The sequence below is a fragment of the Denticeps clupeoides genome, chromosome 14 (assembly GCF_900700375.1).
Source record: "Denticeps clupeoides chromosome 14, fDenClu1.1, whole genome shotgun sequence".
In the NCBI taxonomy this organism is placed as follows: domain Eukaryota; kingdom Metazoa; phylum Chordata; class Actinopteri; order Clupeiformes; family Denticipitidae; genus Denticeps; species Denticeps clupeoides.
Genome location: NC_041720.1, coordinates 17,271,493 through 17,295,194, shown reverse-complemented (window position 1 = coordinate 17,295,194; position 23,702 = coordinate 17,271,493). Strand labels below are relative to the sequence as shown.

At 41.8% G+C, this 23,702-nt stretch overlaps 3 protein-coding genes across 3 annotated transcripts; 2 read left to right on the top strand and 1 right to left on the bottom strand.

The window, feature by feature from the left end:
• Nucleotides 1-215: 215 nt before the first annotated feature.
• Nucleotides 216-7,418, top strand: riox1 (ribosomal oxygenase 1). The gene is made up of 15 exons (XM_029002889.1): nt 216-452; nt 539-664; nt 1,403-1,545; nt 1,627-1,726; nt 2,088-2,201; nt 2,878-2,984; nt 3,424-3,531; nt 3,681-3,715; nt 3,795-3,973; nt 4,311-4,415; nt 5,307-5,448; nt 5,971-6,091; nt 6,849-6,948; nt 7,047-7,133; nt 7,218-7,418. Exons 1-15 carry the CDS (start codon nt 375-377, stop codon nt 7,284-7,286), a joined length of 1,614 nt encoding a protein of 537 aa, XP_028858722.1. The 5' UTR covers nt 216-374; the 3' UTR covers nt 7,287-7,418.
• On the bottom strand, nt 7,416-11,367 carry ndufb1 (NADH:ubiquinone oxidoreductase subunit B1). Its single transcript, XM_029002890.1, has 3 exons — nt 11,250-11,367; nt 10,420-10,563; nt 7,416-7,582 (listed from the first exon to the last, which is right to left on the bottom strand). The coding sequence occupies exons 2-3, from the start codon at nt 10,557-10,559 to the stop codon at nt 7,546-7,548; spliced, it is 177 nt and encodes a 58-aa protein (XP_028858723.1). The 5' UTR covers nt 10,560-10,563; nt 11,250-11,367; the 3' UTR covers nt 7,416-7,545.
• A 151-nt stretch (nt 11,368-11,518) lies between these two features.
• Nucleotides 11,519-21,917, top strand: cpsf2 (cleavage and polyadenylation specific factor 2). The gene is made up of 15 exons (XM_029002680.1): nt 11,519-11,643; nt 11,888-12,062; nt 13,865-14,024; nt 14,735-14,840; nt 15,068-15,197; nt 15,399-15,514; nt 16,781-16,968; nt 17,901-18,191; nt 18,830-18,930; nt 19,184-19,384; nt 19,786-19,938; nt 20,031-20,256; nt 20,647-20,967; nt 21,058-21,192; nt 21,559-21,917. The coding sequence occupies exons 2-15, from the start codon at nt 11,914-11,916 to the stop codon at nt 21,649-21,651; spliced, it is 2,370 nt and encodes a 789-aa protein (XP_028858513.1). The 5' UTR covers nt 11,519-11,643; nt 11,888-11,913; the 3' UTR covers nt 21,652-21,917.
• Nucleotides 21,918-23,702: the final 1,785 nt, after the last annotated feature.

The window sequence follows — 23,702 nt, the reverse complement described above, 5'->3', positions numbered from 1 at the left end:
TTAAGTGTCTAAAAATCACTATTACTAAAACACATAAACGTATAAATAAATTATTATAAATAAGGTATACATTTACCATAACTTCACACTGCCTGTACTTGTTAAATGAGAGTCAAAGGTGCAATATGTGCAGTATTTCTCCTGATAAATGTTTTGTTTGGGTTTATTATGGGTTTTTTATTGTCTGTAATACATTTTTCATTCTGAACCGGTTTTGTTGGGCCATGCGCACAGTGTGTAACAACTCCTTCTTCCCAATGGGTGGCGGTCGAGTGCGCATGTGCAAGGCGACACGCGCAAACACGTCTTCACGAAGAAGGGACCAAGCGCGCGTCTCGCTTTGATGACGTAAGCACGGCGACAGCAAAAGCGGCATGGAGACGAAGCGTGTGTCTGCTTTTGAGCTGTATCGGTCACTCTCATCTGCGGTGCCCGTCGCGCTCAATGCACAGGTAACGTCGACGTCCGCTTTACGTAGCTGCTTTATCTCCGTGCTTCTGGGCGCCATTGAAACTTTTGCGACGCTTCTGTCGTTCAGGACGTTGGAGCAAAAAAGAAGAAGGTGAAGGTACAGAATGGTCCGAGTCCACTGACGTCCAAGAAGACTAAAAGGAAGAGAGTGGAGAAGAGGCATGGCAAGCATGCCAAAAAGGAACTGGTGGAAGTAGGTTTTACAGTCCCCTGCATGTGTCATTAAAACCAGTAGGTTCAAGATTGGTTTATTGTCAGTACAACATTATACACAGTACACCCCATAGTGCATAAAAGAAGGAAAAATGTATATACACACTAAACTATACAAACTGAAACTCAAATACTGCACAGGTTATCTATATAAGAGGAAAGTAACACTGTACAATGAACAGGTCGAACAGGACATGATGAGGTGTTTCTCGTAGAGATGGGTGGAAATTGAAGTTTTTTTTACTTTATTTGTCACTAATGCAGGTGACAAATGTACATGTGTTTTTTCACTCCAGTAGAAATTAAGCGGCACATCCTCAGTTTTTTGGTCCCACACTAATACAGACTGGATTTGGCGTGTTTTCTACTTCTCGGCTGAGCTCTCCATGTATCTCTCTTTGTGGTAGATGTGGTAGATGTGATGGTTGGTATCATGTCCGATATCTTGTGTGTAAACATTAATACATAAATGTAATTTCAGTTGCATTTATGCTTTAAAAAACAAGCTAATAAAACAAACTTAAAAATTGTATTTAGTACCAATGTTCATGTTACAATGTAGTAAAACATATAATAAATACAGACTGTCTGATCTGGAAATTGTCCTCTTATGTCATCATAAGGGGAAAGGTTACCTCCCGTTTCCCTTGCTTCTCATTCTCCGTCCAGAGAATTTTCCCACCTCTGCTTTAATACTTCCCATCTCTGGTCACTGCAGAATGCACGGGATATGCAGGAGGATGAGACATCATCCTTGGACTCCTTTTTGACCAGCTTGTCAAAAGTGAACAGCAGCAGACAGAGGGCCAGTGCCCTGTTTCACTGGCTTATCAACCCAGTTTCGTCCGAGAACTTCTTCAGGTGAAAAACGGCGTCAGCATCAGCTACTGAGCTCACACTGTAGTTAGTTCAGCCTGAAGTAAAGTGTGTGTTGTCACCTAGAGATACTTGGGAGAAGAAGCCACTCCTAGTCAGGCGGCAGAAGCCGGATTATTACCACGGCCTTTTCTCCACTACGGAATTCGATCGGATTTTGAGAACCGTGAGTGTTTCAGATTTTCTATGTACATTGTTTTGTGGAAAATTGGCTGTAATTAGTATTTGTAAGCTAATACAGTAAAAAATTCGGCCAAAGTTTTTAAAGGTATTTAATCTTCATAATGGTAATGATACCATTTAAAAGTACAAAACCACATTTTTTTCACCAAAACACTGTAAATATATTAATGGCCTATAAGCAAACGTCTTTCTCTTTCTCCATACAGTCAGTACATTTTTAGACGCATCAATATTTTTCAAAATTACTTGGCATTATGAAATGCTGTCTAAGACTTTGTAAATACTGTGTGTGTATAGATATATAGAGAGGGAGAGAGATGTTAGTTCTGATTTGTTCCTTTTAGGACAACGTCCAGTTTGGAGTGAACCTAGACGTAACCAGCTATTCAAATGGCAAGAGGAAGACCCACAATCCTCCAGGACGGGCCCTGTCCTGTTCAGTGTGGAAATATTATGAGGTAGAACTCATTTGTCTGTCCAGCCCTTCTTTTCAGTTTGCAGTGACTTTTGTTTAAAAGCGAGTGAAGCACTGATGACACACAAACTACAGATCCCACAATGCAGTGCGAACTGCTGACAAACGCGCGCAGCTTTGGTGACTTTGAAGCAAAAAAAACCCTAACCCTTTAAAAAACAAGCTAATAAAACAAACTTAAAAATTGTATTTAGTACCAATGTGCATGTTACAATGTAGTAAAACATATAATAAATACAGACTGTCTGATCTGGAAATTGTCCTCTTATGTCATCATAAGGGGAAAGGTTACCTCCCGTTTCCCTTGCTTCTCATTCTCAGCCCTTCTTTTCAGTTTGCAGTGACTTTTGTTTAAAAGCGAGTGAAGCACTGATGACACACAAACTACAGATCCCACAATGCAGTGCGAACTGCTGACAAACGCGCGCCGCTTTGGTGACTTTGAAGCAAAAAAAACGAATTTCAAGCTTCTTCACAACCCTTTCAGCAAGGCAACTGAAGCACTGCATTATGGGATCTGTAGTTTATGTGTTATCAGCCCTACATATCGCCAGGCTTTAATAATAGATCTATAAAAATGTATCATGTGGGATGTGGCCGTGGGCCATGACTTTGACGCCCCTGCTCTAGAAGGATCAAATCATGTGTTTGTTGTCCAGAGTGGCTGTTCCCTTCGGCTGTTAAACCCTCAGGCCTTCTCCTCCACCGTGTGGAATGTTCTGTCCATCCTTCAAGAGATGTTTGGCAGCATGGTTGGAGCCAACATGTAAGTCACTGTTGAACTGTTTTTTTAAGAAGTGAGTTCTGAGTTCACTTTGAAAAACAATGTCTCAAAGCAGGTCTATGCTCATATCTGATTTCAGCGACCTTTTTAGTGGGTTCGTTTGGAGACATTTATTTGTCAAAGGGACATTTATTCACAGTGGGAATAGATTGTATGTCCGCCAAGTTTGCAGCCAAAGCTGTGTGTAGAAAATGATCTTTTTAATGTAACATCCCTGTCCCCACAATCGGCCATCAATTTACTACGACTTTGTATGAAAGAGCCGGAGGATGCAGGAAATTGGTGGTGTTGTCCATGGATTTGAGCTAAAGTGCTAAAATTGTAGTATGTACATTCTGATTATGAAAGTTGCTCCACTTAGTTAATTCAAGACGCATTTATAATCATTTTAGAAACATTTTTTTTGGACCTGTTCACACAGCTACCTCACCCCAGCGGGTACGCAGGGCTTCGCCCCGCACTACGACGACATTGAGGCGTTCGTGGTTCAGTTGGAAGGAAAGAAGCACTGGAGAGTTTATAGCCCGCGGTGAGTTGTACACCTCACAACGCATTATAAGCATGTATGAAATCGAGCATGAACGTAATTAGGCGAGTTTGCTTTCTGTGATTTGTTGAAGTCTGGCTTGATTGTGGGATGCCCGTGAAAATCTGAGCATGACCCTTCTGTTTTCATAGGTCAGATGAAGAAACGTTGTCCCTCGTCTCCAGCCGTGAGTACCTCTTGAAATTTGTCCAATCGTGTCTTTAGGGGGACGGGTGTTGATTGGCTCTGGCTTTCCTGCATCTCAGCAAATTTCAGCCAGTCGGTAATTGGGAAACCCATAATGGAGGTGGTCCTCGAGGCCGGCGACCTGCTCTACTTCCCCCGAGGGTTCATTCACCAGGGTGACTGCCTGCCCGACGCCCACTCCCTGCACATCACCATATCCTCGTACCAGAGGAACAGCTGGGGGGACCTCCTCATGAAGGTGAGCGGTTATTGATTCCCATCCTGAATGAAGGTGTTAATCAAAATTACATTACAAAAGTTTCTGTAGAAGTTTCAGAAAAATTATGAAAATCTGGTCTTTCAATCAACATCAACACACTAAAAACACAAGACACTGATGTGTTTTGCTCAACAAGCAGTAGTTTGGGCACTTATTGTGTTAGCTTACGTTTGTTAGCTGACATTGTCACAGCAAAAGAAGTGATTTAAATGATAAAGAAAAAGCAGAGGTAGTTGCTTCTGGCATGCATTCATAATTTTGCTTTATTAGAGGCATGATCGTGTGCAAACTGACCGGTGTTTCACTGGAATGACAGATGGTCCCCGCTGCACTGGAGATGGCCATGGAAGAGGATGTGGAATTTCGGAAGGGGCTTCCCCTTGACTACCTCTCTTATATGGGAGTACAGAACTCTGAGAAGGTTGGTGCTTAACAGGGAAAATGTACAAAAATGTACATACCAAAGCATATTCCCCAGTCCACAATAATACACACCATAGTAGGTCAGGATTGCACATTAAGGGTTGTACTACATGGCTAATAGTTGTTGCTGTCCTAAATTCAACAGTATGACATATAACCCAAATAAGTTAGTTATAATTCAGTAAGATTACACACTGTCTGAAATGTCTAAACAATGGCATTTTTTTTTATCTAGCTTTGCAAATAATGAAATGAAACGCTTGATTTTTGTTGTTTATAATTAAGTTAATTGAATTGAATTGGACTTAAGCAAATTCAAATGTATACTTGTCTTAGGAACATGGGACAGTGGGAGGAGTAAAAATATACATACATAGACTCCTTTTGCTTATGTCTATCGACAAGTCTGTCATCTCCGTTATGCATCTTATCAAACCCTCAGATCCTCTTCAAATTAGTCAGCCTGTCCATAAAACAGTTAAAAAAAAAAAAAAAGAAACAAGTAAAAAAAATGTGTAATTTGATCGCAAGTAGCTCAATGCCTTGTAAACCCTATATGAGCTCTGTGTCAAATACAGGACTACACACAGTCCCTCTGTGGATCTCCTTGTGCTGGCTTTCCACCAGCATATGGAAATATGAATATGCATTGTTTTCAATGGTCGGGTAATTTTTGATTATTTTTGAGCCACAGGGGCCAACCACATTACCATATTTTAGCACACAAATAAAAATAATTAATAAAAAAAACAATTTCATTTAAGTGGAAATATATGCAGGCACTAGTCAAATTTGTTAATTAATCAGATAATTGTCTGATGCTGAAAATGTCTTTGAGGCTGTAAGGGCTGGTGTAATCAGGGAGCTGGCTTTGGAATGTTTTGGACAGAATGATCCACGCAGGGTCGAGTTTCAGAAGAGGGTGGACTCTCTGATGAAGAAGCTGGCGGCCTACGCTCCTGTGGACGCCGCTGTGGATCAGAAAGCCAGAGAGTTCCTGCATGACTGCTTGCCTCCTGTGCTGACACCAGGTACAAAACACCGACCAAACGTTAATGCTGGAGTGTTTTAGGAAAAGAGAAAGCTAGGTGTTGTTTTAGGGACTTCAGGATTGGGAACTATATTTGATTTTACATTTTTTTGGTTATTATGATACACAGTACACAGCTAACGCTGCATTGTTATGAATGCTATGGTTGGGATTGTAGCTGCATTCATATGAATTGGCGTGGTCATTTCATGACTATATTCACTCAGATTTTTCATAACCACTAAGTGAACATGATTTTTTATTTTTTTTTTTGTGATGCATTTAACCATCACTCTTAGTGAGCTGTGGGCGCAGTGTGTGGGGACGGTACCTTAATCAAAGTGACCTCGGTGGCACTTTGACTGTTCGTGATTTGAACCCGCAACCTCTCAGTTACGAGTCTGCTTCCATTCCTGCTAGGCCACCACTGCCCCATGATGTCTGACTATATGGCATACATACAGACATTAATATAAATATATTCCGAAGCCTGGGTTTCAAGCATTTATGATTTATACTATAGATGAGAAGACGACCAGCGTCTTTGGAGCACCAGCACGGTGGGAAGATGGAGAAGTTGTGGATGTGGAGGCACAAATCAGGGCTCAGACCAGGATCCGATTCATCCGAGGAGGAATTGCAAGGTGGACTCTGTTCTCCTCGTTGTCGTATTTTCAGACCTCATCAAACTTTCAGCCTTTTAACGCTATTAATTATTTATCAGTTAATCAAAGAGCCTACCCCCTTCAGCTTTGGACAGCTTAAACATGTCAGCACATGGCCTTCAGTCCCAGCAAAGTCTGTCAGGATATTCTGTCCATGTATGCCACCAGGTCCTAATAGATTTCCACAGGGGGCACTGTTTTTTTTAAGCTGGCATTGAGCATAGCATTTCTTTCTATTCATTTTTATAGATTGCTTGCCCTTACACATGGAAAAGGCCCCACGTTTGGTTTTAATTTGTGGGTGAAATAGCGAGTACTGTTGAACAGTGTCTACTTTGCCATTTGAAAAATGTTTTATTGGTATTTAGGAAAGTGAAGTGACTGTGAAACACTGCAGCACAGCACACGGTGACACAAAGAAATGTGTCCTCTGCTTTTAACTATCAGTGTGTGGGGACGGTGCAGTGTGTGGGCACCTCAGTGGTACCTTGACAGCTCGGGATTCAAACCGGCAACCTTCTGATTACTGATTACTTCCTTAACCGCTAGGCCACCACTGCCCCACCTATATTTCCGCTAATTTGTAACAAACGCATCAAATTCTACTCTTATGTACCACCCACAGCCATAGGCACCGTGTATCAGTCACGTCACTTTTAGGGTCAATGTCTCTTATTTATAAAAGTACATATAGGTGTTATTGTATTAATGCAATTATTTTTCTCCCTTGCTAAAGGCTTTGCAGCAATGGAGAGGATGTCTTACTTTGCCACACAATTGAAAACTCACGAGTTTATCACAAAGAGGAGCCTAAGAGCTTGGAAATTAAATCGGAAGTAAGCGGGGTATCTTTTTTTTTTTTTTTTTAATTCTTTTTTTGGTGTGTGTTGCTTATAAGAAAGTCACACTTGTGTATGTTTTTATTTGCTTACAGTACACTGATGCTGTAGAGTTTCTGATCCATTCTTACCCAAAGTTTGTCACCGTGGCTAGTTTACCATGCGACACTGCAGAAGACAAGGTAGCCCTTCTTTATCAGTACAAAGTGCTTAATCTGTGAATTTTTTTTTTTTTGTGTTAATACATTCCATCCTCCATCTTCAAGGTACTCCTGGCCGAGATGCTCTATGAGCAAGGACTGATCCACACGTCAGAGCCCCTTCAGCCTAAATAAATTTGTTCTTTTTTGACTGTCACTCAAGTGATTTACTGCTTTTCAACTTTTTTGTTTGCTAAATTCAAATTCAATTCTAATAAAAAGTCTGTTCCCAGTGTATGAACATGTAATAACGCAAGACCAACATTATTTATAATAATTATTTTATTGGTAATAACATGATGGAAGAGACTCTGTGGCCTCAATTTGAGGACTAATCAGAAATCCTCCTGCATACAGGGAGGGGGTAATGATAAATATGCTGCTGCTGGATGCATTACTTCCAGGTGTACTCCTCCCCAGGCTTCAGTTCCCTGGTAAAACAACAAAACGTAAGATTTACAACAGGCCATTGCAGTTTATGGGTCAGTTTTGCTCCCCATCAACACAATTCTTCAACAGCAGCACTTTGACTGCTTAAATTAGACAAGAGATGCACGTTTCATGGAAAGAACATGGCCAGCAAAAAGCCGCATCCTACATAAGCAGACCTATCCTTGGATCACAGAACACTTATTTATATTGGTGAATTTCAAACCCCAAGCTCTCAATGTTGTTAATAATTAAAGTACTAGCATCACATTTTTAATATACCAAAACTAATGTATGTATGTAATATATAATGCATAGCAAATAACTAATAGATTTTCATATAAATAAATAAAGGTATGCATTTTAGGACCATGTTCTACAATGGTCATGTTTATACATGTACATGTTTATGATGAAATTTGAAAACCCATAAGTACAAAACAATATATTATTTTTTCTGATTATGATGCCCAAATTTTTACTTATATTTATGGAGGACATGGCAACGCACCCAAACCTTAATAGGATATGCATACAAAGTGTAATTTAAAAAGAAAAATGTATTCTATTGAGAGCAATAAGAATGTTCATAACAGCATTCAACTTACAGCCCAGCATGATTCACAATGTTGCTTTCAGGACGTGATTATGTAATTCATGAATGGAACAAGTGAAATGCAGTAAAAGCACATCAGCAATACTTTAATATTACAGCCAGTGTCACTGATCTCCCAATCAACTAATCAAACTAGAGATGGGAAGTAAAGAGATTATATTTGAGACAAATTTTTACTTGTACAACATACATTTTCAAGACTAATATCAGTACATTCTAGGCATTTGAACATAATACTATGAGGCTTTTGAAGCAGCTTTAGATTTTCTCCAATGAACAGAAAAACGGTCTGTGTTCAGTCCACATTCACCTGACACCACGGACATTTGAACCAGGCGTTTGTGGCTTCAGGTTGTAACAGGTTTGGTTTGGTGTGTAGTGGAGGAAACTCTGGCGGAAGCATGCAGAGAGGCCCGCCGGGAAGAAAGAGAATCTCACGCCGCGGCTGGGGTTTCCATCAAGCTTTCTATTTATTATGCTTACAGCAACTCAGTTACGCCACGCCCGGGTAAATGTCAGAGACAGGGACATTACTACCACCCTTCATGTAATATAGCCTAGTGGGTAACACACTCGCCTATGAACCAGAAGACCCAGGTTCAAATCCCACGTACTACCATTGTGTCCCTGAGCAAGACACTTAACCCTAAGCTGCTCCAGGGGGACTGTCCCTGTAACTACTGATTGCTCTGGATAAAGGCGTCTGGTAAATGCCTTAAATGTAAATGAACCGAACGTTACTGCTTTTATGTAATACAAAATGAAACAATAAAGGGACCACAGGAGCTTGGACCAGTCTGCATCAGGACCAGGGGAGACGACTTACTCCAACAGCAGTGCTGCACAATTAATCTAATCGCAAACGTTATCGCGATGTCAGTCTGTGCGATTACATGAACGCAAAAAGCTGCGATTTAAATGATTAGTACATGGATTGGATCGGATATGTTGCCGATCCATTCTCTCAAAAGATCTCACATCTCAGTCGGATGTGACGTGTTTGGTCACATGACTTTTGATGCGGAGACATATGGTTAGACGGCGCATGACGCGCTGCATCGTATGTCAACGTCGCCGCCATATTGCGATAGCCTCTGCTGTGGCGTGAAGCATATACATGTCTATGGAGAGAAGTGCATAAAAATGCCTCACTCTTGTGCTGCTTGGGGTTGTACAAACCGCTGTACGCTCCAAACCAGATCCCGGGGGATTACATGTTTTGAATATGTTTGGCCATTATAAAATCCCGTTTTATAAGTCTTAACCTTAGCTAAGCTAGGCTAAGCTAGCGAAGCTATGCATTCCTGTGTTCAAGTCAGCCTCCAAACAACGTTTTGGCTAAACGTAGGCATTAACTATTTAGACTGTTCTTAGCTGTTTAGTTAACTTTTCTCAAACTTTGAAGGTTTCCTAAAGAAATTCACCTCAGTTTACAAATCTTAACCTTAGCTAAGCTAACAAAGCTATGTATCCCTGTGTTCAAGTCAGCCTCCAAACAACGTTTTGGTTAAACGTAAGAACTATAATTCGGGATTTTATAATGGCCAAATATAATCAAAATAGTTGTTTAGCCTTACCAGGGTTTGTCGTTCGACAGTAATGTAGAGTTTTTGTGATTATTTAATTTTGTAGAATATTGTATTTTGAAAGCACTGGGCATTTCAAGTTGTTATAAGTAATTTGTATGTTTCACTTTGAAATTAAACATTTCACTATTAGTATGCACCTTTTCATTGATATACAAGCAAGTGTCCTTTATCACATCGCATATCGCAAGACCTATCCACCAGCATAGCGACATGTGCATTTAAAGGAGATATACCAGTATATACACGACAGTTTTCTGCTCATTGTAGGAAATCAAAGTGTCAACACAGGCGTACGAGACCTTAACTCTTGTATTTAAAAACATCATGTGAAGTAATGTAGAAAACTTATGGGATTGTTATTGCGGCATTGATCATAATCGAATCGTGAGACCAGTGAAGGTTCACACCTCTATCTGACTGGTATTCCAAGGGCCTTATTTCTGTTAGTACCATGCACATGGCTAATACACCAAACCCTATTGTTATCTCTCACTCAATCCTATCAACCATTTTGTGATCTGTATTACTGACTAGCAGAACCAAACCAAATCAATCCACCTCTTCTTCATGTCCTTTTAAGTGGTAAAGAACATGTGTGCATTTCCCAGTAAAACCCATGGGATGGGATACACACCTGCTGTATAGAGCACTCTTGTTCCTGAATGCGGTCAGCTTCTGGTCATTCCACCGGTCCAAATAGATCCCGATCACGAACCCGAGGGGGACTAACACGTTCGTCCAATGCTCCCTCACAAGTGCAGCGAGGTTCACCATGATTCTTTAAATCAGAAACACACACACACACACACACACACACACACACACACACACAAATCAGCAGCAGTATGGAGACCAGAGATCTTAAATTAAGAGGCCATGGTTCAACCCTGAACAGGACACTGAATCCTGAGTGTCTCCAGAAACTGTCCCTGTCACTACTGATTGTAAGTAGCTCTGGATAAGGGCATCTGAATGTAAATGGGTTCTTGTTCACTGCTGATTGGTCAGCCTCACAGCTTGCTCGTCTGTCGTTCCTATAAGATTTGTGTGTGTGTGTGTGTGTGTGTGTGTGTGTGTGTGTGTCACCAACGTTGACCGAATCAACGATTCAGATAAAATATTAACACTGTGATATGGCTTCTCAGGCCACACGTTAAAATGACAGGGCGACATTAAATGCAGCCATTGAACTTGGAGCTATAGTTGCAGGCAAAATAAACGACCCGAAGCCACTTTACTTCACGACGCTCGTACCTCGAGCACCGTGTCAAACGAATAAAATACAGCGTTTAACATGCGGCTTGTTTCTGCGGTGATTAGCAAGGCTAGCGGACCAAGGTGCTAATTAACGAAACACGAGGGCTTTAGATAACGGACGGATTACAGAGCAAGGTTGCCGAAAACTGCACGAATAGTCTAAAAAAAAAAAAAAAAGACTTATAAAGTGAGTGTGATTATTAGTACCTCGGTCTTCAACGCTCGGCCCCTGCAGCCGCGTCCGAGAAGCAGTTTCCGCTTAGAGGGCAACGGATTAAACCAAACCCCGAAACGAAACATGCGCATAAAAAGAAATAATTCATAACAGGAACCAAATTTAAGTACATTACTTTGATGAATGATTACACATATTGTGCTTGAAAACCAGTATACCGCTTCATATATAGATAATTAGATATATGTTTTACTTTCTTTTGATGCAGTGATGCTGCGTCTCAAATGGTACGGTCCGGGGAGGACGCGTTACGCACACAGCGGCAAAAATGGCGGCCCCGATGTTCGAGCGTGCTGCAATTTAACAAATAAAAGTTGTCGCCATGGCCATACTTCCATACGCTTGTGTTTAGTAAAGGTCCCTAAGGTATACCGTTTCTTTCTACTGTTATCAGCGGTGCCCGGCGTCGCCATTAGCTGTTGTAACGTTTATCTACGGAGGGTGGGCAGCTAGCGGAGGTTTAGCCGGTTTGCTATCGAGTTGTATTAAACCCGACATGACGGAAAGTTCTTGGTCTGCGTGCGGCCAGCACAACGCCGAGAACATTACACCAGAGTGTACGCTGAGTACCAGCGGGTAAAACGCTGTTGTTGTTGTTGTTCTCTCGCAGTGATCTGAATCTGACGGCCGGCCGGCATGACGTCCATCATCAAGCTCACCGCCCTGTCGGGGGTCCAGGAGGAGTCCGCGCTCTGCTACCTGCTCCAGGTGGACGAGTTTCGGTTCCTGCTCGACTGCGGCTGGGACGAAAGCTTTTCCATGGATATAATCGATGCCATGAAAAGGTGACACCCCCCCCCCCCCCCTAACTATATGTCATGGCTGCCCACTGATCACCAAAGGTGATGGTTAAATGCAGAGGACACCTTTCGTTGTGTCACTGTGTGCTGTGCTGCGCTGCAGTGTTTCACAATGACAATCACTTCACTTTCACGCTCAAACCACTGGAGAAAAAATATACATTCACACGTCAAGAGAACGCGGACACCGAAATTACTGCTTTATGGGTGGGGGTGTCTTGTTACAGATCATGTTTTTTTCCAGATCTAGAAGCTCACATGCTGTCTGGATCATTGTGCACATTTGTGTTTACATTTACAGCATTTATCATTTACATTTTTACAGCATTTATCAGACGCCTTATCCAGAGCGACTTAACCGGAGTCATGGTTGAGGTCTCTGAACTAACACCAGCACTAGACCACTTTTCCAAAATGTGTCTAAAATTGTGAGAATGTGGCTCAGATTGCAAGTTGAAATTAAAATATCCTCAATTTCGATAAGATTAATCACACTATTTAAAGTGTGCTTTCCAGCGGGGCGCGTTTTAGAAAAGATTCAGCTCATGACCGGAATGTGAAAGTATTTGCGTTTGTCATTGCGATGCGCTGCAGTACAGTGAAATACGTCCACGTGAAAGGCGCCGGGGAGCAGTGTCTGGCACCTTGGTGGTTCGGGTTGGTTTCGGGTCTGGTTCCTTATCAATATTATCAATAAATCACGATTATTAATCACGGTTGTTCATTATTTGAGGTAAAACACTTTTTTTTTTAATTATACTTTCTATTTTAAACAGTAAGTGAACAAGGCTTTCAGATTTTTGGTGATAAAATCCAGCCTGTCAACATTTTATGGCTTAACAGATGACCGAAGGCAGGTCACTATGAAAATACTTAATACATTTAATTTGAAAGATGAACAACCATTTACCTACTTATTTTGGAAAAAAAACAACTATAGACAGAACATGTCCATAAACAGAGGCGTTTTGTATAGATTTGCCAAGAATTACAGACCATGAACAATATTCAGGTGTCAGAACAGAAACTGTGCCTACATGATTGGGTTGGAAGACTGATTCTCTGCTCTGTAACTTGAGTAACAGTAAACACAATATTTCGTCACCTACAAGATGATAAGATAAAATCTTACTTATGTTATGCATTGTTCATTCGCTTGTTATTGTTATTGTTAAAAGTCCGCCATTTTCACACGTACATCAGAGAAGCCTGATTGAATGATCTTGGAACCCTGTTCAAATATGACTGCGGTATTGCATTTACATTACATTTACATCATTTATCAGATGCCCTTATCCAGAGAGACTTACAATCAGTAGTTACAGGGACAGTCTCCCTGGAGCAACTTAGGGTTAAGTGTCTTGCTCAGGGACACAATGGTAGTAAGTGGGATTCGAACCCGGGTCTTTTGGTTTATAGGCGAGTGTGTTACCCACTAGGCTACTACCACCCTATCGGCGCATGCTGAAAGGCTGAATATCTATTAGGGTTGCCAACTTTTTCAACCCAAGATGAGAGACACTTTCTTGCAGGTGCGAGCACAGCCGCACGTCTCACTCTGACACAATTTGAGGTTGCCGCTCAGTCTATGCTTTCGTTTGCCCCCTGGTGGATGGTTATCTAAATGTAAATATTTTGCCAACAACCATCTTCATTTAATCGTGGCAGCCAAAATCACAATTGAGATTAAAATTCGATTAATCGTGCAGCCCTACCGCTAGGCCACCACTGCCCATGTGTGAAATGCCTGGAAGTTCCTCAGAAAATATTTGTCTTCTTGCTTGTAGGCATGTCCACCAGATCGACGCTGTGCTTCTGTCCCACCCGGACCCCATTCACCTCGGGGCTTTACCATATGCTGTGGGGAAGCTGGGCCTCAACTGCACCATCTATGCTACCATTCCTGTGTACAAGATGGGCCAGATGTTCATGTATGATCTTTATCAGGTGGGAGATATGGGACGCTTGTATGATTTGTCATTATGCTTCAGCTTCCAACTTTTAGATATGAAACTGGTATCAATGATGCAATTAACTGCTGTAGAGCAAACAAACTAATTCTTCTTATTATCTTGTTATAATCCACATGAAAATGTCACTTTGTGAGATTATTTATCATTAATACGAGTTAATACTAGCCTGTCTATGGTCCTGCAGCGGCTAGAAATGGCGATAGGTGTAAAGAGTGCTTCGCCGTTCTGCTTCTGCTTTGAAACGGGGAAATCTCATTGTGTGACTGGATCAAAGTGTCTGTAATTCTGCACTACGTATACAGTATTAAGACAGAAATGTACTTGCTGTTAACTACGTACTGCGTTCTTTGCGTCATACTCAAAAAATGACGGAATGTTTCCGGATATGGATGCAATACCTGCGTAATTTTGTAGGGGAAGAATTGCGAGATCTGCGCTGAACATACAGGTATTCATTCATTAATTTGTTTTTTACGGCCTCGACACTGACCCCTGGTGGTAAGGAGTACACACTACAGATTACGACGCACAGTAGGGACGCAAGTATACCAGCAGAAACTTTAACAACTCAACTGTGTACGGATATGCATACGTAGTTGTAGTATATACAAGTATATTTCTCAGTTAAGACCTATATAAAGGGGGGAAAAACGGACCTTTAAAGTTCTGCTTTTTTTTTTGCAGTCACGTCACAACACTGAAGATTTCTCGTTATTTACCCTGGATGATGTAGATTCTGCGTTTGATAAAATTCAGCAGCTGAAGTACTCCCAAATAGTCAATTTGAAAGGTAAGAGCCGGACAGCTCTGCAGACATTAGTCAGCATGTTTCTTTTGTGGGAATATAATGTGAAGCCTATTTGCTCAGCTTCCCATGACTGCAACATCTGCTTTTTGATAACATCAGTTCTCTGCTGGCAGTTAATTAAAGCAAAACTGTTAATACAGACTGTAAGTAAACATGCGGCCCACAGTGCAGAGAATCTGATGTTCGCCACGTTAACTCTGCCCTCTCAGGGAAAGGACATGGGCTGTCAATCACCCCCCTTCCCGCTGGCCACATGATTGGCGGAACCATATGGAAGATTGTGAAAGATGGTGAAGAAGAGATTGTTTACGCTGTAGACTTCAACCACAAGAGAGAAATGTGAGTTCTGCTGCTGCGGTGGATCATACTGGCTGATGCATATCCAATACGTATTAAGCACGTTCAGATCACTTTGCAATATGCTGTCACGTGAGTCAGCATATGGCAGAAGATTATCATCTGATGAGGCTTCAGGTTTACGACAGGCCAGTTTCTAGGGTCTGTTTAAGAAATCATACTTTCTGTCTTTCCTGTCCGCAGTCATCTGAATGGCTGCTCTCTGGAGATGGTGAGCCGGCCATCTCTGCTCATCACCGACTCGTTCAACGCCACTTACGTGCAGCCGCGCCGAAAACAGCGTGATGAACTTCTCCTCAGTAAGTCTTTCCATTAATCTCTTATTTATTGTGGGCCAGTAGTAACCTAGTGGGTAAAACTCTTGCCTAAGGACCCTATGTGTCCCTGAATATGGGGCAGTGGTGGCCTAGTGGTTAAGGAAGCTGCCCCGTAATCAGAAAGTTGCTGGTTCGAATCCCGATCTGCCAAGTTACCACTGAGGTGCCACTGAGCAAAGCACCGTCCCCACACACTGCTCCCCGGGCGCCTGTCATGGCTGCCCACTGCTCACTCAGGGTGATGGGTTAAATGCAGAGGACAAATTTCACTGTGTGCACTGTGTGCTGTGCTGCTGTGTATCACGTGTGACAATCAATTCGTCACGTGTGACAATAATAATTATAATAGTACATTTTATTTATCACTGGATCTCAAAGGGCTACAAGTTAAAAAGAGAGAAGAAAATAGAAAAGACATTTAAAAATAAGAGAGATTTAATTAAACATCTTGATTGGGGACACCAAAGGTCTTGCTGAATAGAAATGTCTTAAGAAGTTTTTTATAACAATCAGTGAGTTGTGGAGCCCTCAGGACGTCTCAGAGGGAATTCCAGAGGTAGCAGAGGTAAGCCCTGTCTCCCATAGCCCTCAGGTGGGTGGAGGAGGTTTGAATTCGTCTTTTGGAATATGAAATTAACAACATATAAACAACAACATATAAAGTTCTGGAAAATAATTGAAATCTAATTGACACACAAAAGTATAACAAAGTATGTAGTTCCCACAAGACTGCGCGAGACTACAATGTGTAAAACTAGCGCAGTTCTAGAGCATCTTTGCTGGCTTTACATAGTGAACCACGTCACTTGGTGCTGCATCCGTTGCTTCCATATTCCAGAACTTTCTCAACTGCTTGTCTCCTTTAAAAAAAAAAAAGTCATGTAAATTACAGCTGATGATCTATGACATGATGGCGTCCATTTTACTCCAGCTTGGGTTACACGAATTTGGAGGAAGAAACACTGTTGAATTGAGTGGAGGATGGGAGTGATGTGTTTGCACACTCTCATCATGATCCTAGCTGCAGCGTTTTGAATATATTGTAACTTTACGTTGCAACAGAAGACCACATGTTCAAACCCCATTTACTACCATTGTAGACACGCATCTCAAAATGTCTGGTAAAATGGACCTGAACTGAGACCGGGGCGCAGCATTTAGATCTTTTCCCATGTCGAACTTGACACCAGACCATCTTACGATCGTTTTTTTGCACTAACCGTTCTATTCCCCACATTCCCACCACAGCTAATGTCATGGAGACTCTCCGTGGGGACGGTAATGTCCTGATTGCTGTAGACACGGCAGGCCGTGTGCTGGAGCTGGCACAGCTGTTGGACCAGATCTGGAGGACCAAAGATGCTGGCCTGGGCGTGTACTCCTTAGCGCTGCTCAACAACGTCAGCTACAATGTGGTGGAGTTCTCCAAGTCACAGGTTATTTCATTTTTTGGTTACTCTAACATAAGTGGCTTGTAAAATTTCAAATCACAGTCTGATAAAAATCTGTCATCTGATCGCCCTGCTCATTTGTGGAAAGGTGGCTTTTAATTCATATTTCCTTTTAGTCTATTGCTTCCGATTCAGCTTAGTCTGTGTTTGAGTATTAAATTAGTATAAAATAGCAGATTATTATATACTATATATTGGTACTTGGATAAAAAGTCAAGTACAGCATTTTTATTTACTTCAAGTTCACTATAGTAAATTGATTGAGCAAGAAATTCTAATCAACTTAACAATAACTTATTATTGTTCACCTCGTTTTATGTCAATAATGGGAACATCCTAACACTGAGGACCTGGTGGTTACAGCAAGATACTTTGAGGCGTGTGGGGAGCGTGCAGTAATGTTACATCAAGATTTGCTGAAATAAACTGCTGACTTATTACCTGAAACATGGAGAAATGGCATTAATAACAACCATTCCCAGGCCTTTTCCTGTCTGATGGTTTCTGTCATGCAGAAGATGATGTTTGATGAGTCTAAACAAGATAATAAATGCAGTTTTTAAGGTTTCCTGAACTCGATCCCATCTGTGACTAGAGCCTGAAAACATTCAGTGGCTATTAAAACATAAAATACTCAAGCTTTTAGTTGTTATCAGCTTGCATTTTTTAGAATACAAATAGTCATTTTTCATCAGATAGCTCAACATTCAGATAGCTAATAAGTACTTTATTCGCGAATAGTGATTCTTACATTGGAGAACATCCACAACGTACTTCATCTTAAACTGAAAATACCCTAAAATATCTGAAATATCCCCTGTAACTGTGCAGAATATCAGTGTAAATCATTCTCATTCAAAAGCAATTTCCAGCATCTAATAACCCCATAACCATGTCATAAATAACCATTACTGCAGGTGGAGTGGATGAGCGACAAGCTGATGAGGTGTTTCGAGGACAAGAGGAACAACCCCTTCCAGTTCCGCCACCTCTCCCTCTGCCACAGCCTGGCAGACCTGGCACGGGTCCCCAGCCCCAAGGTGGTGCTGTGCAGCCAGCCCGACCTGGAGTCCGGCTTCTCCCGAGAGCTCTTCATCCAGTGGAGCAAAGACAGCAAGAACTCAATCATCCTCACCTACCGCACCACGCCGGGCACGTTGGCCCGCGACCTCATAGACAACCCCGCCGAGAAGATACTGCGTCTGGAGGTCCGCTTGACTTTTTAACTTCACGTACAGCCCCACAGCATTGAGTTTGATAATGAAGGGAAATGAAGCATGCTGCATTAATGTGGGGCTTTGGTAAAACTGGACTATTTAGACGCCCTTATGCAGAGCGCCTTACTATCAGTAGTTACAGGACAGTCCCCCTGGAGACACTCAGGGTTAAGTGTCCTGCTCAGGGACACAATGGTAGTAAGTGGGGTTTGAACCTTCTGGTTCATATGCAAGTGTCGTACCCGCCAGAGAGATAAATACTTTATTCCTCCCAGAGGTAAATGTACAATTCGGTTATGAGTTCACGTTTCCCAGGCACAGCCAGGTTGTAACGCCATTTCGTCATTAGCCGCTTAGCTTTTAGCTTTGTGAGCCTCAGCAGGCAGCTTCGGAACTGTGCTTAGGGCTAAATGTTCCTTGGTCGAGTAAACAAGTCTTACTGTGTTAAGAACCATATCAGTAGGATATACTAGTAAAAGCTAAAAGATAAATACGAAAGTAAAAAAAACAAAAAAAAAAAAACAGAGGAAACTAGGTAGGCTACTCGGCCCGTTTTACAAATCCACTTTACTGCTTTGAATTTGAGAGTTGATTTCCTGAGGTATTTTAACCCTTGCTTCTGGACGCAGATCAGGAAGCGGTGCAAACTGGAGGGCCGTGAGCTCGAAGAGTTCCTAGAAAGAGATAAGATGAAGAAAGAGGCCGCCAAAAAGATGGAGCAGGCAAAAGAGTGAGTTGCATATTTTATACAAAATGTGGGGAAATATTAGGCAGCCAAATACAAGCACGGGCCTGCATTAAAACGGATAAACCGTATGCAAAAAGAGAAGAAAAAAAAAAAGAAACACATTCAGCAGCCTGGTTTTCAACATTTTAAAAAGGTGCTTGGAGGGTTTGGGGATGTGTAAATATTTTATTGATGGTCACAGGTTCTAGTTGTGACTATATGCATAGTTCTGTTTGAATACGTTGCAAATTTTCAGAGTGGACGTGGACTCCAGTGATGAGAGTGACATGGAGGATGACCTGGAACAGCCAGTGACCAAGACCAAACATCACGACCTGATGATGAAAGGAGAGGGCGGGAGAAAAAGTGGGTTCTTCAAACAGGCCAAGAAGTCATACCCCATGTTCCCCTGCCACGAGGACCGGATCAAGTGGGACGAATATGGAGAGATCATCAGGTTCCAGTTCCAGGCATTTTATAACCAGTCTTCCTAATTTTTTTTTGGTGTATCTAAATCCCACTCTAAATCCATGTAATCTGTCTGTAGATTAATATAGTAAATAGACACCCTAATTGGATTCCATTGTGAAATATCTGTGCATGTTCTGCTGTCACAAGAACCTTTGTAAATTGGTAAAACCGGAGTGGCAGTTTTTTTTCTGAAGAACTGGGAGAACTGATTTCCCCAAAGACTTACCCTTAACAAATAGCTCTTTCCTTATAAAGAAACCATATTTCCTTGTGCTTCCATACACCTGCGTTCTATTTATCTCTCTCCCTCTGTGTGTGTGTGTGTGTGTGTGTGTGTGTGTGTGTGTGTGTGTGTGTTCATGCCTCTGCTTAATGAATGTTTACCAGGCCAGAAGAGTTTCTGGTTCCTGAGCTCCAGGCAACAGAGGAGGAGAAGAACAAACTAGATTCAGGACTGACCAATGGGGACGAACCCATGGACCAGGACCTGTCAGATGTGCCCACCAAATGCATCTCCTTCATGGAAACCATTGAGATCAAGTGAGCACACAAAGAATGAGAGAGATAAGTGTGGTAAAATATGTTCAATTCCAGTAAAAGGTATAAAATACATTGATGTTTTAACTCCATAGGGCACGAGTCACATATATTGACTACGAAGGTCGCTCAGATGGTGACTCCATCAAGAAGATCATAAACCAGATGAAGCCCAGGCAGCTGGTCATCGTCCACGGACCTCCTGAGGCCAGCCAGGATCTGGCTGAGTCCTGCAAGGCCTTCAGTGGCAAGGACATCAAGGTGTACACCCCCAAACTGCAGGAGACAGTGGACGCCACCAGCGAGACACACATCTACCAGGTTCGCTAGATGCTAACACTGTTCCAGTATGAATTGACTCGGCCATTTCATGATTGTATTTATTCTCATTTTTCTCCATAACCACTTAAGTGGAAGCAGTTGTTTTTGCCGTTGTGATACGTAGCACAGCACAATGGTGCTGCTTTTAGTGAGCAGTGGGCAGCCGTGAAAGGCGCACAGGGAGCAGTGTGTGGGGACGGTGCCTTCGCTCGGTGGCACCTTGGCAGTCCAGGATTTCAACCATATTTAATTATTCTTTTTTTTTTTTGCACACATTTAAGTGTACTTCATTTTGTTTCCATTACACAATCTTATAAACATGACATTTTATGTGACTTGTTAAACGTAGAATGAAACTTTTTTTCTTTATCTCCACTTCCTCAACCACAGGTCCGACTGAAGGACTCTCTGGTGAGCTCTTTGCAGTTCTGCAAGGCGAAGGACACTGAACTCGCATGGATCGACGGCGTGCTGGACATGCAAGTGGCTAAGGTGGACACAGGCGTCCTGCCTGAGGAAGGCGGGGCGGACGAGGAGGACGGGGATGTAGTTGCTATGGAGACTAGTGCAGAGCTGAGCATCGGTGCCGATGACAGCGGCCCAGGTGACTCGACGCAGCACGCCATGAAGACTCTGTTTGGCGAGGACGATCGTGAGCCTAGCGAGGAGAGCGATGTGATCCCCACGCTTGAGCCTCTGCCCACCAATGAGGTGAGAGACAGAGACAAACCAGCGGTTAACTGTAAAATGTTTACCAGTTACAACGATTAAGAGTATCTTTCTGCTTTATCTCTCAAACAGATTCCTGGCCATCAGTCGGTGTTCATCAATGAACCACGCCTGTCTGATTTCAAGCAGGTACTTCTGCGAGAGGGAATCCAAGCGGAGTTTGTGGGCGGAGTTCTCGTCTGTAACAACCTGGTGGCTGTTCGGAGGGTGAGCCGAGCTTTCAATAAGTTTAGAGAAGTCTATATTACTCTTTTAAAAGTGCCACATACTTTTCTCTTATACAGACCAATTCTATGAAGGTCTAGATGCTGAGTGGAATTTTTTTTTTTTTTTTTTTTTTTTTACATTTATGAATCATTTTCATATGTGTTTTTATGAATGATCACTTTCAGCTTGTTTGGGTCATTTTAGTTTTAACTGATTAGGAAAAAATCTGTTATGACTATGTAGGAGAATAGGTTCTCATGGCTAAAATACTAGTAATTTCCTCATTCTATGACTTGATTGCTTTTTGGAGCTCCTTTTTGCCTCCAGATGATGGTGAGGTGAAGGTTCTCTCTCTGTTTCTTTCAGACGGAGGCTGGCCGGATCGGGCTGGAGGGCTGCCAGTGTGATGACTATTATAAGATTCGTGAGCTGCTGTATCAGCAGTATGCTGTGGTGTAGTTGTGATCACAGCGCAGGAGCATCACACATATCACACATACACACACTCGGCTTACCTTCACTTCTTTTTCCTTTTTTTTTTTTTTATTGTAGATTATCAGTTTTGGGGCTCATGTCTTTCTTGGGCTCAGTTGACACTGAATTTTTGATTGTTTTATGTTTTTCCATACATCAAGTTATCTTCGATGTGGAAAGGAAGTGGCTGTTATGTTTTCTTTTATATATATGAGTTTTGTAAAGATGATAAATTGTTATGTTTTGTGAAACTGTGTTTTGTTATTTTTTAAGTCATATTCAATGGTTTAGGGTTAAGAACTGCATCACAAAGTTTCTTTAGACATCAGCCAGCAATAGAAATCAATATTGACCAACATGAATGGGTTAAGAAAGAGATAAATAACTCTTAGTGGTTATGTATTTAAATACTTGAATGAGTATTTGGATATCATTATTGTCTTCATATTAACATTCATGTTTATGGCCCAGGCTCCTGTTACTGATAGGATCTATTAAGTGACTAAAGTCATATATACAATCCTTTTTTCTCCATGAGGTGTGCGGGTCACTCCAGGATCTTGGTTTTGTTTTTCAGTATAACAGAATAAGTCAACAACAAAGAAACTAAAACTTTGAACAACCTACAACTTGGTTGTACACAAAAGTGCATGCAACCTGAGCATGGTTTTTCTTCGCACAGAAATACACAGTACCTTCAGCCATAAAAAGTATCAATATTGGGCCGTTTACTTACTATTTATGTTGCAAATATCTTTAAAAATCCAAGTACCTATTAAAATGCATAAATACAAGTCTGCATGAGCTTTACTATGTCTCAGTGAACCTTAGTAACCCACCCGGGGAGAGAGAAAAAGGCTCCTCTGTGCCACAGGGCATTGCCCGCCCTGTCCAGTAAATGTTTTTCATTTTGATAATTGACCAGGAACGTCAGTTATGTCCATCAGCTAATCCTCTTAGCTTCCATAATGCTGTTACAGAAGACCCCTTTTTAATGTAACAAGCTGCTAAGCTTGAGTGGCCAAAATGACGTGGCAGGCTGTCACCCCAGCAGGCATCTGCCCCCTCTACCCGTCATCTTGTGCCCTCGTTCCAACCCCACACACTGTCCCCAGTGGTCTCAATCCACAGAGCCCTAATTCCCCCCTCTGATTCCTGACCTACAGTGTAAAAAAGCAGGAAGGCTCCAACTCTGCAGTGAAGTGGGGGCATCAGAGATTGTGTTGACCTTGTTAATCTGACTCTTATTAATTAATAACAATGTATTTGAACTCATCTGATGTTACCTGGACATACAGAGGCATGGCACAATAAAACTTACAAGAATGAACCGTTTCTGATGTCTTAACACAGGTCGATTACTGTTGAAGTTACATGAAACCAATCAGATTGTCCTTTGATGTTTCTGCCTTGTCCAAGCAGAACCCCTGATACAGGAACACAGTGGTCAGGAATTAAAAAAAAGTCCCACAGGACAGATGCAATGTCCCACAGATGCAAGTGACGCATCTCTCTCAAGTATAAATTACAGCTATGACCTGAAAAAAGCTTAATCTAACAGTGTCCAGACGCATACTGGTGCAATACAATCGAAAATTAAAGTTTCATTATTGTACTCACTCCTCCAATTTCCATTCAAACTCACAACCTTGAGCCACATTCATTATTTTACTATTTTCATTATTTGTGACTTCTGGCCAAGTGGGGATTATGCTTTTCAGGGGTTGGCCTTGGCCCCTTTGTTACACTGAAAAGGCGTGACAGTTTGGACAATTTCATGCTCCCGCCTTTTTTATGGCTAACATGACTGCAGGCCAGTGTACAAAGCAAGGGTCATAAAGACGTGTGGAGGAACCTGACAGGCCATCACAGTCCTTACCTCACAAATGCTCTGCATGAAGAATGGTCAACAAGGACCGTGAACACACTCTTAAACCTTATAGGAAACCTTCCCAGAAGAGTTGAAGTTGTTAAAGCTGCAAAGAGTCAGGCAACTCTTATATTAAAGCATATGAATTCATTTACATTCAAGGCAT